The sequence below is a fragment of the Mustelus asterias genome, chromosome 12 (assembly GCF_964213995.1).
Source record: "Mustelus asterias chromosome 12, sMusAst1.hap1.1, whole genome shotgun sequence".
Classification (NCBI taxonomy): Eukaryota; Metazoa; Chordata; class Chondrichthyes; order Carcharhiniformes; family Triakidae; genus Mustelus; species Mustelus asterias.
Window position 1 is genome coordinate 89,066,051 of NC_135812.1, and position 19,812 is coordinate 89,085,862.

Here is a 19,812-nt window from a genome sequence, read left to right on the forward strand (position 1 = left end):
TCTGTTTGGACCCAGAATGCCTGTTACAATCAACACGATTTCACCTCCATGATCGCTGCAATGTTAAAAGGGTGCCTGTGAGAAAAATGTTTTAGAACATAGAACAGGTTCCATAATGCTTTTTTTCAAGCGAGTTTCAAAATCGGGCGACTCTGGTTGTACTGGAAAAGAGAGTTCACTATTTGTACAAGGTTGTTTTTCTTTTGAAGTATATTGAATGAATGGTGTATATTGAATGAATGGTGTATATTGAATGAATGGTGTATATCGAAGTAGATTGGATGAATGGTGTATATTGTTGAATGGTGTATATTGGATGAATGCTGTACATGGAAGTAGATTGGATGAATGGTGTATATTGTTGAATGGTGTATATTGGATGAATGCTGTACATGGAAGTAGATTGGATGAATGGTGTATATTGTTGAATGGTGTATATTGGATGAATGCTGTACATGGAAGTAGATTGGATGAATGGTGTATATTGAAGAAAATTGAATGGTGTATATTTGGATGCATGGTGTGTATTGAAGTATGTTGGTTGAATGGTGTATATTGGATGAATGCTGTATATTGGATGAATGCTGTATATTGGATGAATAGTGTATATCGAAGTATATTGGATGAATGGTGTTTATTGGATGAATGGTGTATATTGGATGAATGCTGTATATAGAACTAGATTGGATAAATGCTGTATATTACATGCATGATGTATATTGAAGTAGATTGGATGGCTGTACCATCATAAATGGCTGTTGCTTTGCACTTCCAGCCCAATGTTTTTGCAGTAGCTGGAAAAACAACCGTTTTTCTGAAGAAATAATTAATATTGAGAGAGCTCAATGTTTGGCTGACTCCACCTCCCCAAGGTGCCCATGGCTGGGACTTTTCTGTGGAAGTACTCAGTATTCAGTGGGGTTTTAAATCTTACAACATTGCAAAGTGAAACACTCCAAAAAACACAGCCACTAACTGAGGCTTTGCTGGAAGTGTTTTAGCTGAATTCTGACATTCAACAAAGAAGACTTTTTTTACATTCTGGAAAAAAAAGAGGTGGCACGGTGGCACAGTGGTCAGCACTGCTGCCTCACGGTGCTAGGGACCCAGGTTCAATTCCTCGGGTCACTGTCTGTGTGGAGTTTGCACTTTCTCCCTGTGTTTGCGTGGGTTTCCTCCAGGTGCTCTGGTTTCCTCCCACAGTCCAAAGATGTATGGGTTAGGTTGATTGGCCATGCTAAATTGACCTTGCTGTTGGGGATTAGCAAGGTAAATGCGTGGGGTTACGGGAATAAAGCCTCGATGGTATTGTGGTCGGTACAGACTTGATGGGCCAATTGGCCTCCTGTGTGTAGGGATTCTATGATTCTAGATCCGGAAAGCAGAAATTACATTTTTATGGGAGCATTTACTGAAGGGAATAGCAAGCTATTTGCAAACCAAAGCCACTAACTCAAGGCACTGCCTGGAGAGAGAACATGTTGCTCACTGCTCCCAGACTTAACATGAGTCAGAGTTCCTGAGTGGTTTACTAGTTCAATTTGAAATAAGCTAGAGGCATAAGTTAAACAAAGTAGTACACGTGTACATTGAAGGATTCAGCCTGAATTGAATGGACTATGAAACTGGTGGAAGCAGATGGACATCAGGTGTGAACCTAGATGAGTACAAAGCCTACACTGAAGCTAACTCCAAAGTAACATGTGATGGAGTAGAAAGGAGCTGTGTTTTTTTTTAATTTATTCATTTTATGGGATGTGGGACTTGCTGGCTGGGCCCAGCATTTATTGCCCAACCCTAATTGCCCTCTATTTCAGAGGGCATTTGAGAGTCAACCACATTGCTGTGGGTCTGGAGTCAATGTAGGCCAGACCAGGTAAGGACGGCAGATTTCCTTCCCTAAAAAAAATAAGTGAACCAAATGGGTTAGACAATGAACATTCAGGAACATACATAGGAGTAGGCCAATTGAAGGTTAGTGCTGCCCTGGGAAAATTGAGTGGGGGTCAATTTGTTGAGGGGTTCTCTTGGGAACTGAAAGCAACTCACTTTCACCAAAATCATAAGAGGAGCAAAGCAGTAATATCCAGTCTATAAAATGATGATGGATTAGGGAAGTGAATTTATTTGTTGGCTCTCACAAATGAGTTTTTAATTACAAACTGGCTTATGGTTGCCTTCGTGGAGAAAGGGGAAATGTTATTTTTTCTATTGCCGCAGTGTGGGCCTAACCAATTAAATCTTTATTTCTTGTTACTTGAGAACAACTATGTTTTATCAGGTTTTTCCTCCAGAGCGGCAAATAACAAGTTCAAGGGTAAAATGGTCCACATAACTGGAGATGAAGTGAGAGTTTTATTAAAAATATAGAGGATTGGCAATGAATGACTTCCAACTGCGGACTAATGCCAGTTATGTGTCCAGGTTACTAGCACAGACTCAATACTAGTGTGTGCAATCGTAACCCAGATGTATACTCAACGATCACAATGTTATTAGTTGCTTCTAAAAGTGTTTCATATCTCGACAATGCTCTGTAAACACAATAAATCAACCTCCACGAATAACCTCAGCCAGTACAGGAACTGAGCCCACGCCATTGACGTTGCTCCCGCATCACAAACTAACCGTCCAGCCAACTGAGCTAACCGACCACCAGGTGTGCATTTCTTTAAGGAATGTTAATGTGGTTGTTAAAATTGTTGCAGAATACTACAAGCCACTAAGATGGCTCAGTGAAAATTCAGTCCAATTTTTTGAAGGATGAGAGGTTTTCTGATTAATTGTCGAGGTATACATTTTGCAAATCTTTTCTCCCGAAGAACAGTTTTTACAAGTTTTGATCAAACTATTTCAGATAAGCTAGTTTAACTGCAATTTTTTCCTTTACTCTTTGATGGGATGTGGGTGTCACTGGCAAGGCCAGCATTTGTTGCCCATTCTTAATTGCCCCTGAAATGAAAGGCTGGCAAGGCCATTGCAGAGGGCAGTTAATGTTGTGGAGTCACCTGTAGGGCAGACCAGGCAAGGATGGCTGATTTCAAAGAACAAAGAAAATTACAGCACAGGAACAGGCCCTTTGGCCCTTCAAGCCTGCACCTACCATACTGCCCGATTGAACTAAAACCCCCTACTCTTCTGGGGACCATATCCCTCGATTCTCATCCTATCCATGTGTTTGTCAAGATGCCCCTTAAAAGTCATTATCGTATCTGCCTCCACTACCTCCCTCAGCAACAGGTTCCAGGCACCCACCACCCTCTGTGTAAAAAACTTGCCTCGCTTGTCTCCTTTAAACCTTGCCCCTCGCACCTTAAATCTATGCCCCTGCCTCCCTGAAAGGGCATTAGTGAACAAGATGTGTTTATCCGATGATCGATGATGGTTTTGTGGTCAACATCCCTGAGACTAGCTTTTCAATTCCAGGGTTTGAAAGAATGTGAATTTAAACTCTATTGGTTAGGGTGGCGGGCCTCTGGAGGTGGCACAGTGGCACAGCAGTTAGCACTACTGCCTCACAGTGCTAGGGACCCAGGTTCAATTCTGGCCTTGGGTGACGGTCTGTTTGCAAGTTTTCCCTGTGCCTGTGTGGATTTCCTCACGTAGTTCAAAGATGTGTAGGTTTGGTGGATTGGCCATGCTAAATTGCCCCTTAGTGTCCCAGGATGTGTATGTTAGAGGGTTAGCAGGGTAAATATGTGGGGTTACGGGGATAGGGCCTGAGTGGGATTATTGTTGGTGCAGATTAGATGGGCTGAATGGCCTTCTTCTGCACTGTAGGGTTTCTATGATTCAATGAAATAAAATCAGAAGATTTTAGAGGTCGTGGTGCAATCTTCTTGGATTCCATCTTTCCCTTTTCACAACCCCTAAAAAGGCTCTAAAACATTTGAAAGCAGTTTCCAGTGTATTATTGCTCCTGTATTTTCCAGTGTGCATAATCGCTTGTCCGGATGATGAAAAGAGCCATCACTCCCACAGAAAAAAAAAAAGATTTCTTTGGCATCTGGGGAATGGGAATTTTCTTCCTCTTCTGCGAACATTTCTATTTATCTCCGCTTGTCAAAGAATTTCATCATTTTATTGGGAAATAGAATTGCAGGCTCTTCATGAATTCCTTTCTGGAACTTGGTGATGAGAACACTTTTTTTTAAGAGGGGGATTTCTTGGGTGTCGAGGGAGAAGTGAATTTCTTTCACATGTTCTGGTCAGCGCTGGCAGTAACATCAACTTTAGTCATTTATGAGTCAAAGATTCTTAAGGAAATTCTCCAGCCTTTTTATTTTCCTGAACAAAAGAGCACTGAAGCAATTAAGGACTAGCACAGGATTATCTTGCAGGGTGGTGGGTGGGGGGGGGGGCGGGGGGGGGACACGGGTGGAAATGAAGCATAAGATTGAATGGTCATTCTCTCACACTTGTTCTGTATTATGTTCGGTACAAAGCAGCCCATATAAAGCTATCAATATTTTCAAAAATCGTTGTATAAATCATGTACTTTATGACTTTGCAGAATCATGGTATTGTTACAGTACAGAAGGAGGCCATTTGGCCCATCTTGTCTGCCTCAGCTCTCCAACGAGCATTGCTGCTTAGTGCCATTCTTATTTTTGAGAATGCTCCTTCATGACTTTTAAATAGCACAGAAGCATGGACACATTCAACGAGTTACGATGTGACTCCAATTGGAGACAAATTCCTTTGTCTTAAAGCTTGACCAGTCAAATAAGGCCGCCCCCTACTCATCTCCCAACCGGTGTAGTGGCAGATAACCTCACCTGGAATTTTCACTTTCTTGTGGAGTTCTAACACGTGTCACAGGTTCAGTTACTTCAGCCCCAGTGGGTCCACCTCACCCAGCTAACCATTCTTCAGATGTCAGTCAGGGCAGTAGAGTTTAAATTGTGCATGTGCTTGCTGGTGGCGTGGATCCTCACTGGCCACTGGCATACATTGGCAAATCACGGGTGTGGCGCACCCTCATTTTCTCATACGCAAAGACAATGGCCAAGATTCCTCACCATTGCTGCATTCTCATACATGTCCCTCCAAAGTGGAAGTTGTCAGGAGCTTAAGAACCAAGTGCAGTCACTTCTTTACCTAATCTTCACCCAACGCCATCTTCTGGCTGATTCACTGTTAGGAGTTCACCACCACAAAAAGTTGTTGAGGCCAAAACGTTGTGTGATTTCAAGAATAAATTAGATATAGCTCTTGGGGCTAAAGGGATCAAAGGATATGGATGAAAGGCGGGATCAGGATATTGAATTTGATGATCAGCCATGATCAACATGAATGGCGGAGCAGATTCAAAGGACCGAATGGCCTACTCCTTCTTCTAGTTTCCATGTTTTTATGAATAACTCAACAGATGCTCCTTTCACCCTCAGTTGAAGAAAAATGTCTTGCATTTATATGCTGCCTATCACATCCCCAGGATTTCCCTAAGCGCTTCACATAAAGTACTTTTGAGGTGTAGTCACTGCTGTAAGCAATGCAGCAACCAATTTACTCATGGCAAGCTCTCACAAACAACAATGATCTGCTTTAGTAATGTTGATTGTTGGTGAAATGTTGGCGCAGACACCAAGGCTAAGCACCCCTGCTCCTCTTCAAAATGGTGTTATGGGATCTTCTTTGTCCAGCTGAGAGAGAGTTAGGGCCTCCATTTAACTTCCCATCCCCAAAGATAGCGCCACGTTCAATAATCAGACTAAATTTATGTGTTCAAGTCTCTTGAGTGGGACTTGGAGACAGACACTTGGAAAGAGTATCACAAACTGAGTCATGACTGACACCACAGCACTTATGTTCCACTCTTTCCACCGATACCTTGTATTTTTAAAAATCACAAAAGGGCTACAAAAAGATGGCTGCCTGAAGATCGCCTGAACTCTCTTGTGGATTGAAACACTCCCCCTGTTTCAAGAGGGAACATGCCTTTTCTGGAAATTAGACCAAATGGGTAATTTCAAAATGAAAGGGTCATTCAGATACAAAGACACTGGCTGTCTCAAACTCCCAAGGAGTGATTCACACAAGATGTATAATCAACTTAGCCACCCACCCTATTTGGAAAAGGATCATGGATTTGTAGAAGGCCAGGTGGTGAGACAGCCAGGTTGGTTGCCTGTTTTTAAAATAATGGCAAGAAGCTGTTCTGAAGACAGGTACCACCGAAAGCCACAGACCAGCTGCGAGACATCCAAGTAGCCAAGGTAATAAACAGCAATACCTTGAAAGCAGGAGATTCTTAACAGAGGGAAGGACTTTCCCCAACTTTGACTTCACCTGAGAACCAGCCTTCTGGAAATTCAACCACAAGAAACTGTCACTTAATAAGAATCTTTCCACTAAAGCATCACCTTCATCTAAGAAACTACAGACCTGCCACAAAAGAGACTAAGATCATTATAAGTTGTAATTGTGTTGTTTTAGGCCTATCTGTGTCTAATCATTATGTGAGTGATAGTGTGGGTGAGTCGAGTGAGCGAGTCGTTGCATGTTTAAGTCTGTGGGATACGTGTGATAATAAATGACCTTTCTTATCTTTAAATTGACAAAAAGCTTGCTGCTGGAATTAGTTAAATTGGGACAATTGCTCTGAGGGTAAAAAAACACAAACCCCTCGCGTACAAAATGCACTGATTTTGGGCAGTATAAAAACACATAAATGATACAGTCATCAAACTGAAGGCCTTCCCAATCCCAGGTGGCTCCATACCACATTGCTGAACCATTGGGGCATTAATTCCAATACTAATACGACATTGAACCTTTTAAAATTCCCTCATATAGATGATTCAGTCATGATGCATTGTACACATACGCCAGAACTGTATCACCTCGCCCGCCACGGAATCAGAGTGGGCGAGGGTCCGACAATGGAAATCTCCGTTGACCTCAGGCAAGATTTTCCAGTCTTGTTCGAGTGAGGCCATAAAATCTCGCCCATAATGTAAAGGATTGAACCGAGTTAATCAAACTGTCAAGGACGTTACACTAATCTGCACAAACTGAGGCACCAGAGCTGCTATAAGCAAGGCTGACGGACATTGTGATGTAAGGAGGGCCCCCGGACCCATTTTATTGCAGTTAAAACTGGTGTTCCACAGGCTGAAGATTTCAATGTGTGTCCCTATTTGCAAAGCGGTTACCGAAATTGATTATTCTATAAATGCCTACATTGAACAAATCTTTGGGAATATATTGTGCAAATATCCATCTGCAAACATGTTCTATTTTGATAGATCAGCAAATGCACTGTGAGAAGAGGCCTGTAGTGGAGTTGCTTTAGTTATCATTTTTAAAAATTATTTCATGGGATGTGATTGTCACTGACAAGACCGACATTTATTGCTCATCACTAATTGTCCTTGAGAAGGTGAGGTTGAGCCACCATCTTGAACTGCTGCAGTCCATTTGCTTTAGGTAGGCCCAGTGCTGTTCAGAACGGAGTTTCAGGATTTTGACCTGAAGGAACAGCGATATAGTTCCAAGTCAGGGTGATGTGTGCTTGGAGGAGAACTTGGGGGATATGGTGTTCCCATGTGTCCGCTGCCCTTTTCCTTCTAGTTGGTAACAGTTACAAGTTTGGAGGGTGCTGTCAAAGGAGACCTAGTGAGTTGCTACAGTACGTGCTGCCGTTTGGGGTGAATGGGATCAAAGGTTATGGGGAGAAAGTGCGATTAGGCTATTGAGTTGGACAATCAGCCATGATCGTGATGAATTGTGGAGCAGGCTTGAAGGGCTGAATGGCCTCCTCCTGCTCCTAACTTCTATGTTTCTATTTCTGTGATATACACACACTGCTGTTAGTGTGCGCCGAAGCTGGAGGGAGTGAATGTTGAAGGTGATGGATAGTGTGCCAATCAAATGGGCTGCTTTGTCCTGCAAGGTGTTGAGCTTCTTGAGTGTTGTCGGGCTGCATTCATGACTTGTGCCTTCAGGCTGGTGGACATGTTTTAGGGATGAGTTATTCAGCACAGAATTTCCAGCCTTTGACCTTCTCTTGTCACCCCGGTATTTATATGGCTGGTCCAGTTCAGTTTGTCCTCAATGGTAAACCGCCAGGATATTGATGGTGGAGGATTCAGCAATGGTGATACCGTTGAATATCAAGGGGCAATGGTTAGATTCTCTCTTGTTGGGGATTATCATTGCCTGGCTCTTGTGTGGCATGAATGGTATTTGCCACTTATCAGCCCAAGCCTGAATGTTGTCCAGGTCTTGTTGCATGGGGACTGTTTCACTAATCTGGTTGGAAGGTGACTTGGTGAAAAAATGACAAATGATTTGGCTCCTGTTCCACTTTCTGTGCATGAGTTTCACATATACATTTCTTCCAGCATATAAATGCTGCTGTTCACCAAATACTCAATATTTTCTGTGAAATATGATTGCCCCAGCCAGCACGCCTGTCTGTTGCCTTCCCACTTAACATCTATTCTTAATATGAGTTGGCCTTTTCTTCTGATCTTATTAGAATTGAGTGGGAGAAGTGGGAATTAAAAGAAAAACTCTGCAATGTGCCAACCCTCAATGTCGACGCATCACTTGTCACACGCAAAGCCCATTTGCATTTTGATAATTTCTCACCGCCCTTTTTCCCTTTAGATGTTAACTAATAAAAAAAATGTCAAAGTGAAAATGGTTGACTTTGAAATTAATACAAGAATACTGAGAGATCAGGAGATGGATGAGCACCCGAATGGTGTTTTTCTCCAATCGAGTGTATTGCCGTAGGATTTTTCTTTATAAAGGTGGTGCAGTCAGCTGCTCAGGTCTGGGCTTTCTGGAAGCCTATTGATGCTGCTGGAGTTACAAGGAAGAAAAAACGGATAAGGAGATTTATTTATTCTTTGTCTGGAGTTGTTTCAGCAGGAGTTAAAAGATCCTGTGGGGTTTCTTTTTGAAAGCACATCCAAGCTGTTGAAAATTCTGGAAGAGCTGTTTAATGCTTATTTATGGAACAAATAGTTGATACAAAATGATAGTGTTTTAACCTGTTTCCAGTATGCTGTAGATCAGACTTTTGTGATTGCCAACTTATATAGCATTAGTGATCTATACCTTTAGTACATCTATTGTATCATTGTGGAAAATGTATACTGCCAACAAATATGATGAGAACATGATTCAGTTGTCAAATAGATCTTGTACTACGATCAAATCTCTCATTGTATGTGTTGGAAACAAAACTGTTGCAGTGCAATGAACAGCAGAGTTATTTTGTTGCTGTTGTTTTGATTGTTATCGATATCTATAACACAAGATCAAGATTTAAAAAACTGATTGGCCTCAACATTAGGGAGACAAAAGTTGCTGTTGCCATTTGGATCTATTGAACACGAAGTGTGATCTCTGTTCTGTGTTTGGACCGAGACATTGCTGGCATTGTACTGGGGAAGAGTGACATTATTCTCTCACATTGATGTTACTCAGAATTCTGGAACAGCTATAAACTTGCATTGTGTTATGGCACATTCCCTCGATCAGAATTCCTGGGTCGAGGTCCATGCTACAAGGATGGTGTGCATTTTGCCTGTGTGCGGGTTTGAACAGTGTATTAAATCACTGGATTAACCTGCTGGACATTGAATTTCTGTCAGATTTCAATATCTACATGTTTATGTCATTTCATACCAGTAAAATCATTTTCTGTGCCACTGTGCTGCCCAGCTCCATTTTAGCTTTAGTTTTCTGTAATAATAGAATTGAGAAATGCACAGAATATTATTGTTTAATGTACGCACACATGCATATGTATATACACATAGAAATATGTACTACACACACATGTATATGCATGCATACATCTAGACACACATGCACACATACATATATATGCATGCATACATCCAGACACACATGCATGCATACATATACACATATACATTTACACACAGACACATACAGGTTTTAAAATGCCATTCCAAGACTCCGCATCACACCGATAGGACTGGAAAAAGTCCTATTTATGGTGTGGATGTGTCCAGAGAGGTCTTCACACTTGTGTGTCATTATTCATTAGTGTTAGAATTATTTTGACCCCTAAGAGTTAATCTTTGGCTTCCGTAAATCAAAATTCTTGTCTCCTATTCAGTACATGTGCGTTAATCTGCCCGAACTGTAAATGAGTTCCCTCGCACAGCTGCATCGGTGCTTATTTTGTCACTCCTTGAAAGAGCTTCAGTGTTCAAACATTGTCAGGGTCACGGCTCCAGGGACAGCTGTTACTATTAAAAATGATTTTTTTTTGATACAGACTTGTTCTCTCTCGCACTCTCCCTGTTTGAATACAGAAGTCATTGTTCTCTGGTGTGTTAGTGGCTGCCAGTGAGTGTTGGAGCAAGCTCTTGGCAAGGCACTGCACACTTGTGTATCATACAGTTCCTCTCCACTCTTAAAGCTGTAGTGCTCTCTCATGGGGAAAAGAAACTTAAACATGTTAATTGTAGGTCATTATTCCCTTTTAGTTCCTGTAGAATAATGGTTAACTCCTTGTATGACAATGTAACTCACTTGTAATGATTTGCCAGCAAGCCTGACATGTGACTATCTCTATGTCTGGTCTGTGGCAGTAGAAGATATTTAACTTAGATGTACAGTTTATTCTGTATTTGTGATAGCTTTTTGATAGCTTTTGAATTATTTTAAGATTATTGAAGATTTGATTAATTCAACCCTCTTTCCACACCCTCCCCTCCCTCACAAGTTGCATCTGTTGTAATGTGATGTTGTCTTATAAGTGCACTGTGGAATGCAACTTTTATTTGGTCTCAAGTATTTCAGTTTGGACATGAGGGGATGCTCTCTCTCTCTCTCTTTCTTTCTCTGTTTGTGATTTTCTCTCTGTGATTCTCTCCCTGTCTCAGTTGGTGATTCTCTCTCTCTCTCTCAGTTTGTGATTCTTTTTCTCTCTTAGTTGGTGATTCTCTCTCTCTCAGTTGGTGATTCTCTCTCTCTGAGTTGGTGATTCTCTCTCTCTCTCTCAGTTGGTGATTCTCTCTCTCTGAGTTGGTGATTCTCTCTCTCTGAGTTGGTGATTCTCTCTCTCTGAGTTGGTGATTCTCTCTCTCTGAGTTGGTGATTCTCTCTCTCTCTCTCAGTTGGTGATTCTCTCTCTCTGAGTTGGTGATTCTCTCTCTCTCAGTTGGTGATTCTCTCTCTCTGAGTTGGTGATTCTCTCTCTCTCAGTTGGTGATTCTCTCTCTCTGAGTTGGTGATTCTCTCTCTCTCTCAGTTTCAGATTCTCTCTCTCCCTTTTCATTTACATCAATAGTGTTAGATTGAACAAGCTAGGGCCAAAATTGTAGTAAAAATGGGTTCAGTGCAGCAATGATGAGTAGTGTTGAATGAAGGATTTTATCACTGATTGACTTATGCTTGTTTCCCCGGAAAGTAAAAAAAGATACATTCCAGTAGTTACAGAAAGCAGATGAAGCCCTGCTGTTTTGCCAAGCTTCCATATTGGAAGCATGAGATGGGTAGAATCTATTTTTAAATCAATCCGCAGACTGTTCAAAATCACATTACTCTCTAACAGCCAATCCCACCACTTGATTTGAATCCTTTCACAAGGAGCAGCTCAGTGTTGAAAGTTTAGGGTAAGGCTGGGACTTTTTTCCCTGGAGCGAAGGAGGATGAGTGCTGACCTTATAGAAGTTTATAAAATCATAAGGTGCTTAGATAAGGTGAATAGCTAAGGTATTTGCCCCAGGGTAGGGGATGTCCAAAAGTAGAAGACCTAGGTTTAAGATGAGAGGGGAAAGATTTAGAAGGAACCTGAAAGGCAACTTTTTCACACAGAGGGCGGTGAGTATATGGAATCAGCTGCCAGAGGAGGTGGTAGAGGTGGGTACAATTACAACATTTAAAGGACATTTGGACAGATACATGGACAGGACAGCTTTAGAGGGATATGGACCAAACACAGGCAAATAGGACTAGTTCAATTTAGGAAATCTGGTCAGCATGGTCAAGTTGGGCCGAAGGGCCTGTTTCCCTGCTGTATATCTGTGCGATTCTTTAAAACAACAGGTCAGGAACTGGGCAACATTTTCAAAAAGTTGGGATTGAATAGTGGGATTTGCAAATCATCATAAAATAGTTTGGTCCTATCCCTACTGTGTCCTATTACACACCCGTTTACAAATTAAACCACTTGTTCAAATATGCCAATATACTCGAGCATTACCAGCCCCATGAAAATTTTTTTTAAATCTAAAAGGGGTCAGTCTTCTGCACAAAGTTATGCAGTTATCCAACCCGCAGGTATAATCTTCATCTCATCTACAACTTGTTCTTCTTGTACCTGCAAATTAACTTTGGAAATTATGGTTAATGGGGCATCGGCCGGAGTTCTAAAGTGCCTGGTTTGTCTTGTGGTACTGGGAGGTGGAATTGTTACACTGTGCATTGGAGTTAGCGGCACAGATGTTTAATGTCCATCTGTCACAATGGGAGTGACTTTCTGTGGGGGGAAAGGTGACTCCGTGTGGGAGTCAGGCATTTGCAGTTGGAATTTACAGACTCCCATTTGCTTTAGTGGAACCAGTTAAACTTTTAACAACCCTAATTAAAGGAGACAGCTTTAATACAACAACTGCACATTAACCCTTTCAGCACTTGGGTTTATTCGCTGCATGCAAATTTCCCATTGGCTTGGAAGCAGCTCTTTGGGAACCCATTTCCATCATATTTCTGACCCCTTTCCATCACAGCACTGCTTCTGCTTGAAGCACGCATCTAGACAAGATGGAACAATATTGGCTCGGTTGAGGGTTTTACAAGAATGACTAATTGGACATCAGTAATGTCATTTAAATTTTTCTTTAGAAATGCGCACATTTTACAACTATGTATATTAAAGTAAAAATAGACGTCATGTTTTTAATGGATTGTTCAGCAGACAGTACACTCAATCTGAAGAATGCACGATTTATAATAGTGTATATTGTACTGTTGTTTCAGTGCAAGGGAGTGGCATGAATAAGACAGTGTTATTTAGACAATACAGCCTGATGTGTCGAACGTGGACTGTGAATTTTTGGGGATTACCTTTTACCTCCATTAGGATCAAGTTCAGCTCCTACCTGCGCTTTCCGAGCAGAACTAAGTTCTGTTTGTTCTGAAGTTATTACAGATTTTGATTTGCTTGTTAATTATTGATATTGTTTGTGTTGTGTTCAAATTATTGTTGAATTGCTTAAAGAAAATTATCAAATAGCTCAACTAGAGTGATGAAAACATGTGCATAAACGCCGTGGAGTGACAAAAATTAGCTGATGGATTATTTATTGAATTCTGTCTTGCAGGATTAAAATGAAGTGTTGATCCATCATGTTGCAAACAATATGCATTATATTGGCATGCCAAAGATATTGATATGTTCCTTTACCTTCTTTCTGTGAAACTAAAGATCGTTAAACATGCCAATACTCATTAAATACCGAATCCTTGGTGTCATCTTATTTGGCAGTGTTTCTGAAAGCTCCCTAGATAAGTATAAATGTCCTAAAGTTACGGACCTTGAGTGCAATAGATGACCGTGATCAGGAGATAGCCTTTGTATCTGTAATCCGGGGAATGGTTGATGTAACTATGGAGCTCTTGCTAGTCTTTTGTACCAAGGTATCTTCAAAGAAATTTAAGAGTTAGTCTGAGGCCATTCGATGTTTGAGGTTAATCAGACAATGTGTGCTAATAGTGAGCCACATATGAAATATGCAATTGGGGCTCAAGGGTCACTTTTATGTGAAGGTCAGTGCAGCAAATCATCTGTTGTTTTTGATATTTCAAGGAGAATATAAAGGTTGTAATTACTGTAAACAGTCTGTTATATTGTGTGCCGTACCTGCTTAATGTTCAACAAACCTGCCTAGCGGTTGATGCTCAAGCCACAGTCTTAATTCCTCTGCCCAACAAAGATCCTGTGGTGACATCCGGATGCTAAAGAGAAGTAACAATGGTTTTCCATGCACCGATACTGGGCAGATACTGGTTCAAAGGAGGGAGAGATCTGGCCATGATGGCTGACAGTGACGTAACCAAGGAAACTATTCAGAATTTTTTTTAAAACGCAAAATAAACCTACCTGTAAATGTGGGGAGTCCAGAACTTGGGGTCATAGTTTGAGGATAAAGGGTAAACCTTTTAGAACTGAGGTGGGGAGAAATTTCTTCACCCAGAGAGTGGTGAATCTGTGGAATTCACTACAACAGAAAGTAGTTGAGGTCAAAACATTGTGTGATTTCAAGTAGAAATTAGATATAGCTCTTGGGGCTAAAGGGATCAAGGGATATGGGGGAAAGGGGGGAAATCAGGATATTGAATTTGATGATCAGCTGTGATCAAAATGAATGACGGAGCAGGCTCGAAGGGCTGTATATGCCTACTCCCGCTTCTAGTTTCTGCTTCTATGCTCCACTTGTCAGGCAGAAAGTGTTTTATCACTCATCATCATGTGTCTGTTAATTTATGTGAACACTTGTGTTGTGCTTTTTGCAACATTCCTGCAGTTTCAAACTGGAGGTGTTTAAAAGTTTCGGTAGGAATGAAGATTGGGTTAAACACTTTGTTATCTTTTTGGTGACCAAGGCAAAATGACCTCCAGCTAGAAATTGGAACAGGACACGTCGCCCCTCGAAAATAACACCAAGATCACGCAATTCATCCCAATGGAAGGGTTAATAAGATACTCATTAGTGCCGAACAAAAAACATTTTCATTATCTCGGGGAGTAAGGCTACAGAACAACTGTGAAAACAAGGCAGATTATTGCAAACTTGGCATCTTTCCAGATGAAAATGAATCCCTACAGAAGGTGGTCGAACACATTAACAAGAGCATGAGTTGAGGTGAACGCTGTGCAAATAACTCAATGACCCACAAAAATGGAGTTACCATGATTGGATATCTTAATAAGCTATTGTAAACAGTGTTTCTGCTGGGGCTTTTTAAGAGGGCAACTAAGCCTAAATTTGAACTTTGTGTGGGCTGCACAGTCTTGTAGTGTTATAATCATTTTTTTTGTTCCTGTCCAGCTGAGTAAGTTGCTGGCTTTTGAAAATGCAGACAACTGGCCCGGGACTTTGAAAAGTACAACATTTCTGCCGAAGCTTCTCGGCAGTGATGTAGCAGAGGGAGGGAATGCCAAAACACAAGTACTTGCTATGAGAGACAGGAAATCTTGTTCTGATGATTCCCCCAAATTCCACATTCATAAGATTTTATTTGTGTAGCCATTTATGAAAATGAACTCAGAATTGAATCATTTTGCATAATTATTCCGAATACAGGGAACTTCTGTCATTGGAGCTTCCTGTCCACTCATACCTCATTTATCATAGAATCCCTACAGTGCAGAAGGAGGCCATTCGGCCCATCGAGTCTGCACTGATAACAATCCCACCCCAGACCCTATCCCCCAACCCCACACATTTATCTCGCTAATCCCTCTAACCCACACATCCCGGGACGCTAAGGGGCAATTTAGTATGTGCAATCAACCTAACCCGCACATCTTTGGACTGTGGGAGGAAACAGGAACACCCAGGGGAAGCCTGCGCAGACGCGAGGAGAACGTGCAAACTCCACATAGACAGTGACCCAAGCCGGGAATCGAACGTGGGTTCCTGGTGCTGTGAGGCAGCAATGCTAACCACTGTGCCACCGTGCCACCCTTTTCCACTGCTCCCCCCCACCCCCACCTCGCCTGGAAGATGACATGCAAATTCTAATTTTCATAAGCTCAGGTGGACTGCAATTAATTTCGATGACTTGAATTGAACTAGGTAAGAGTTTAATCTTATACGTTCTGGGAGGGATAGATTGAAAGGATTTACTGTAAGATCCTTGGTGAAGGACTCAAGTAAGCGACTGACAAAATGTCTGAATAATTAAGCTCAAGCGTTGTGTATTAAACAAAGTTAGAAACGCTGGTGAAAGAAAGACTAATACTATAAAAAGAGAGGACATCCCAAGGAATATGAGTGGATCGGGACCGCAGTGTATGAAGACACTAATTAGAGTGGAGGGATTTGATATTTTAGCCTTTTACTGAAACCTTGCTTCAGCTGGGGTGGAACTAGTAACAAAATATTCCAGGCAATAAAACTTTCAGGACAAATACCAAAGGAAGAAAAGGATTGGCCATTGTTAATGAAAGACCTGTTTCCACCCATTGAGATGAAGGATTTGTAACAATGGTGATCCTTAGACAGACTCTGTCTGAGTTGAGTTAAGCAATAATAAAGGAGTAAGTTACCATATGCGCAATGCATTACAGACCACTACGTGGTGGAAAATAAATTGAGGATGTGATTTGTAACTAGTCTAATGCTGTTTGCAGCAGTAGCCAGGAGCAACAAATAGACAAACATTTGTGATCAACAGGAGGCGCGCTTCTTTGAATTGCATTGAAAACTGTTTCCTTCATCAGGGTGAGCAAGAAAGGATGCAATGCTAGTTCCGGTTCTAGTTAATAAGCTAGGACAAGTAAGGGACCTGAAGATATCTGAACTCTTAGATTATGGCCTGTTTCCAAATTAGATTCGCAATGAAAATGAATGTAGAAAAATGAGAACTGAAGCTAAAGATGTTGCAAAGGAAAATACATAAAATTCAGTCGGATGAAAGGGGGGTCCTTGTCTAGATTAATTGAGTGTTAATTGCAAAAAATGGCAGATCAAGCAGCGGAGATATTTAAATATAAGATGGACAGAAGTACAGGAGGACATTTAGAATCATAGAATCATAGAATCCCTTCAGTGCAGAAGGAGGCCATTTGGCCCATCAAGTCTGCACCGACCACAGTCCCACCCAGGCCCTATCCCCATAACCATACTTATTTACCCTACTAACCCCCTGGCACTAAGGGGCAATTTAGCATGGCCAATCAACCTAACCCGCATATCTTCAATGTATGGGACCCAGAAGGGACAGTTGCCAATGGTGGGTAAAGTACATTGGCCATAAAGGGGCGAGTTGAGCAATAAGTGGGAGTGGAGTTAGAGGAATAGGTAGTGTGCAGGAAGGACATCCTGGATTTCAGGCTGGAAGAGGCTACAAAGATAGGGAGAAGGAAAATCGTCAAGTGATTTAAGCAAACGGATGAGAACTTTAAATTTGAGGCATTAGGAGATTGGGAGCTATCAAAATCAGTGAGAGCAAGGACTAGTACGCAACAGGACTTGGTATTAGAAAAGAAAAGGGTCGGAAAGCATTGACTGAATGAAAGTATATAGAGAGTGGAATGTTGAAGACCAGCTTGGAGAGCAGAGGAATAGTCAAGTGACAAAGATATGAGTGGATGCGAGATAAGTAGTCTCAACAGCACAGAGGCAATGGAGAGCTCAAGAGAGGAGCTGGAGAGGTAGAACTGAGTATCATGAGTGTACCAACACCCTTTATAAGCACATTGAAATGAAAGATTGAAAGGAAGGATGGGACCAATTAAATGTGAAGGAGGGCCAACTTGTAATTGAGCAACGGGAAATAACAATGATACTTGACAAGTACTTTGCCTCAATTTGCATAGCGGAAGGTGAAATTAAACCTGTAAGAATACTTATGCAAAATGTGGAAGATCCATTGGTGGTTATAACTAACAGAAATATAACTGTTAAATATGGTTAAGCTGGATGAAAAGTCATAAAGAAGCAGCCAGACTACTGAGGGACCTTTGAGGGTGTGGGTGCTGGGGTGTAGATAACGGAAACTTTAACCATAATTTTCCAAAATGTTTAGCAATGCAAACTATGCCACAGAACTGAAGTCACAGGGTAAATTTCACAACCCTGTTCAGGGAAGGCAGAACGGATAAACCAGAAATCAAAGGTCAGCTCATGCTAAATAACTGCTCAGTGGTTTTGTTGCCAGATGTGCAGAGGACTTCTGGTCCCCTCTTCCATGACTCCGATCCTTTTTTCTGGTTCAGGGTTCATCATACATTTAGGGCGTGCTCCCTAGCGTTAATCTACACTGGAGAGGATGAGCTCATCACTGCTAACAGGGAAAATCCAATGAAATACAGAGGGGTCCAGCACCAGGAGGAGAAGGAGCTGAAGTTAAATGGAGTCCAAGCTCCTTGCAAATGAGTTTGTGTAAAGCCCACGCAGAAACTTGGATCCTTTCCCTTCTTCTGTGCCTCCAGCACTCCCCCTGTCGCCGCTTGGGCACTCCACTTCTGTTCTCACTCGTGATCAGCAGTACACTTGTTGGAAATGGGCCGATTCCTATAACTTCATGTCCAGCTCTCATAGAAGCATAGAATCCTACAGTGCGAAAGGAGGCCATTCAGCCCATCGAGTCTGCACCGACCACAATCCCACCCGGGCTCTATCCCTGTAACCCCATGCATTTACCTTAGCTAGTCCCCCTGACACTAACGGGCAATTTGGCATGCCCAATCCATCTCATTTAAATGCAATGGAGCCCAGATCCCGTTTTCCCCCTCCCCCTCCAATTCCAGGCCTGGAGCTCTTAATGAGGGATAGAATTCATGAACATTGATGAAAACTTGGGGACAATCATTGTGGACTTGGATTAGGCAAGCTGTGCTTGGCTAACTTCATTGAATTTTTGTTGAAGAAATTATGGAATAATAAGATAAAGAGAGTAAATATATTGTATGGATGAATTTGCAGAGGGAATTTGATAAGGGGGCACATCTGAAACAAGTTACAGAGAGGGTGGGTGGTGTTAAAGAAGATGCATGGGTAGAAAACAAAATCAGTGTTTTTCAGATCGATAGGATTTGGAGTGTGGTGTGCCCAAGGATTTCCTGTTTACCACTTTTATAAAACTTGAAAAGGAAAATTGGTAACCACGTGAAAATGAATGTAAAAAGTAAAAGCTAGGAGGACAGATTTGAGCCGATGATTCCAGTAAAAGAATTGACGCTGGTACAGGTGCAGTGGAAAGAGTGGCCTCCTTCTCTCTGTAATCCTGATGAATTTTATCAGCAGTGATAAGAACAGATTGTAACGGACCCCTTGGATTTTTAACTTACCCTTAATTGTAATTTATTGTTGGTTGCCATTTTGGGAGAATGAGAAGTGACCTTTTTGATAAATCATCCTCAGTTGAACTGAGGCTCAAAGTGAAGGGCAACATGCCAGATGACTCTGAAAGTACAGTAGTTGAATCCATTCTATCAGTCATAAATAAAGTACAGGGAATGTGGAGATTCTATCTTTTGTTATTCTTTTTCATCGTACACAGAAGCACTGGAACCTCAGTGGTTTCTTTTTCATGGTCTGTTTGCAATTAGAGGACATTTGTTTGAAAACCACTTTATTGCCTGGACTGCGATAACTGAAGTATAGTCGGAAAATAAATATGCTCATCACCCTTCTCTTAAGCAACTGTGTCGCTCAACTCTAACCTTCTATTTTCTTCAGTCCCAGGATATTCCAGGTTTTCGAGCAGTTTGGCCTCCACTTTCCTTCCCATGAGCCACCTGGATCACCACAGCAACAGCAACAGTGTACTTTACGGTCAACACAGGTTCTACGATACGCAAAAAGGCAAGTAAAATATCCACCATAAGCAAAATGCATTTTCGATTTAGCTCACAAAATAGCAATGTTAATAACATCACGATGTTTTAATTATACTGTCTTTCCATTTACCAGAACTAACACTTAACTATTGCAATTATGACCATTTATTTATCTAGCAGAGTGCTGCGTGTTATCATTTTCCATCAGTCGTGAGCCTAACTTTGGTCTGCAACGCGGCATTTTGATTTAACCAGAAAGATCCAACCTAAATATAGTTGCTGTATGTGTTTGCTAAACATTACCT

General features: G+C 41.5%; 1 protein-coding gene across 6 annotated transcripts in view; it reads left to right on the top strand.

Annotated features, from left to right (window-relative positions):
- The window catches only part of bahcc1b (BAH domain and coiled-coil containing 1b), a 267,650-nt gene that overhangs the window by 101,589 nt on the left and 146,249 nt on the right, over nt 1–19,812 (top strand). For all 6 annotated transcript variants that reach the window (XM_078225578.1, XM_078225581.1, XM_078225579.1 and 3 more), the window contains exon 4: nt 19,407–19,532. In XM_078225578.1, coding sequence (XP_078081704.1) covers nt 19,407–19,532 — 126 coding nt within the window. The remainder of the gene's footprint in view (nt 1–19,406; nt 19,533–19,812) is intronic.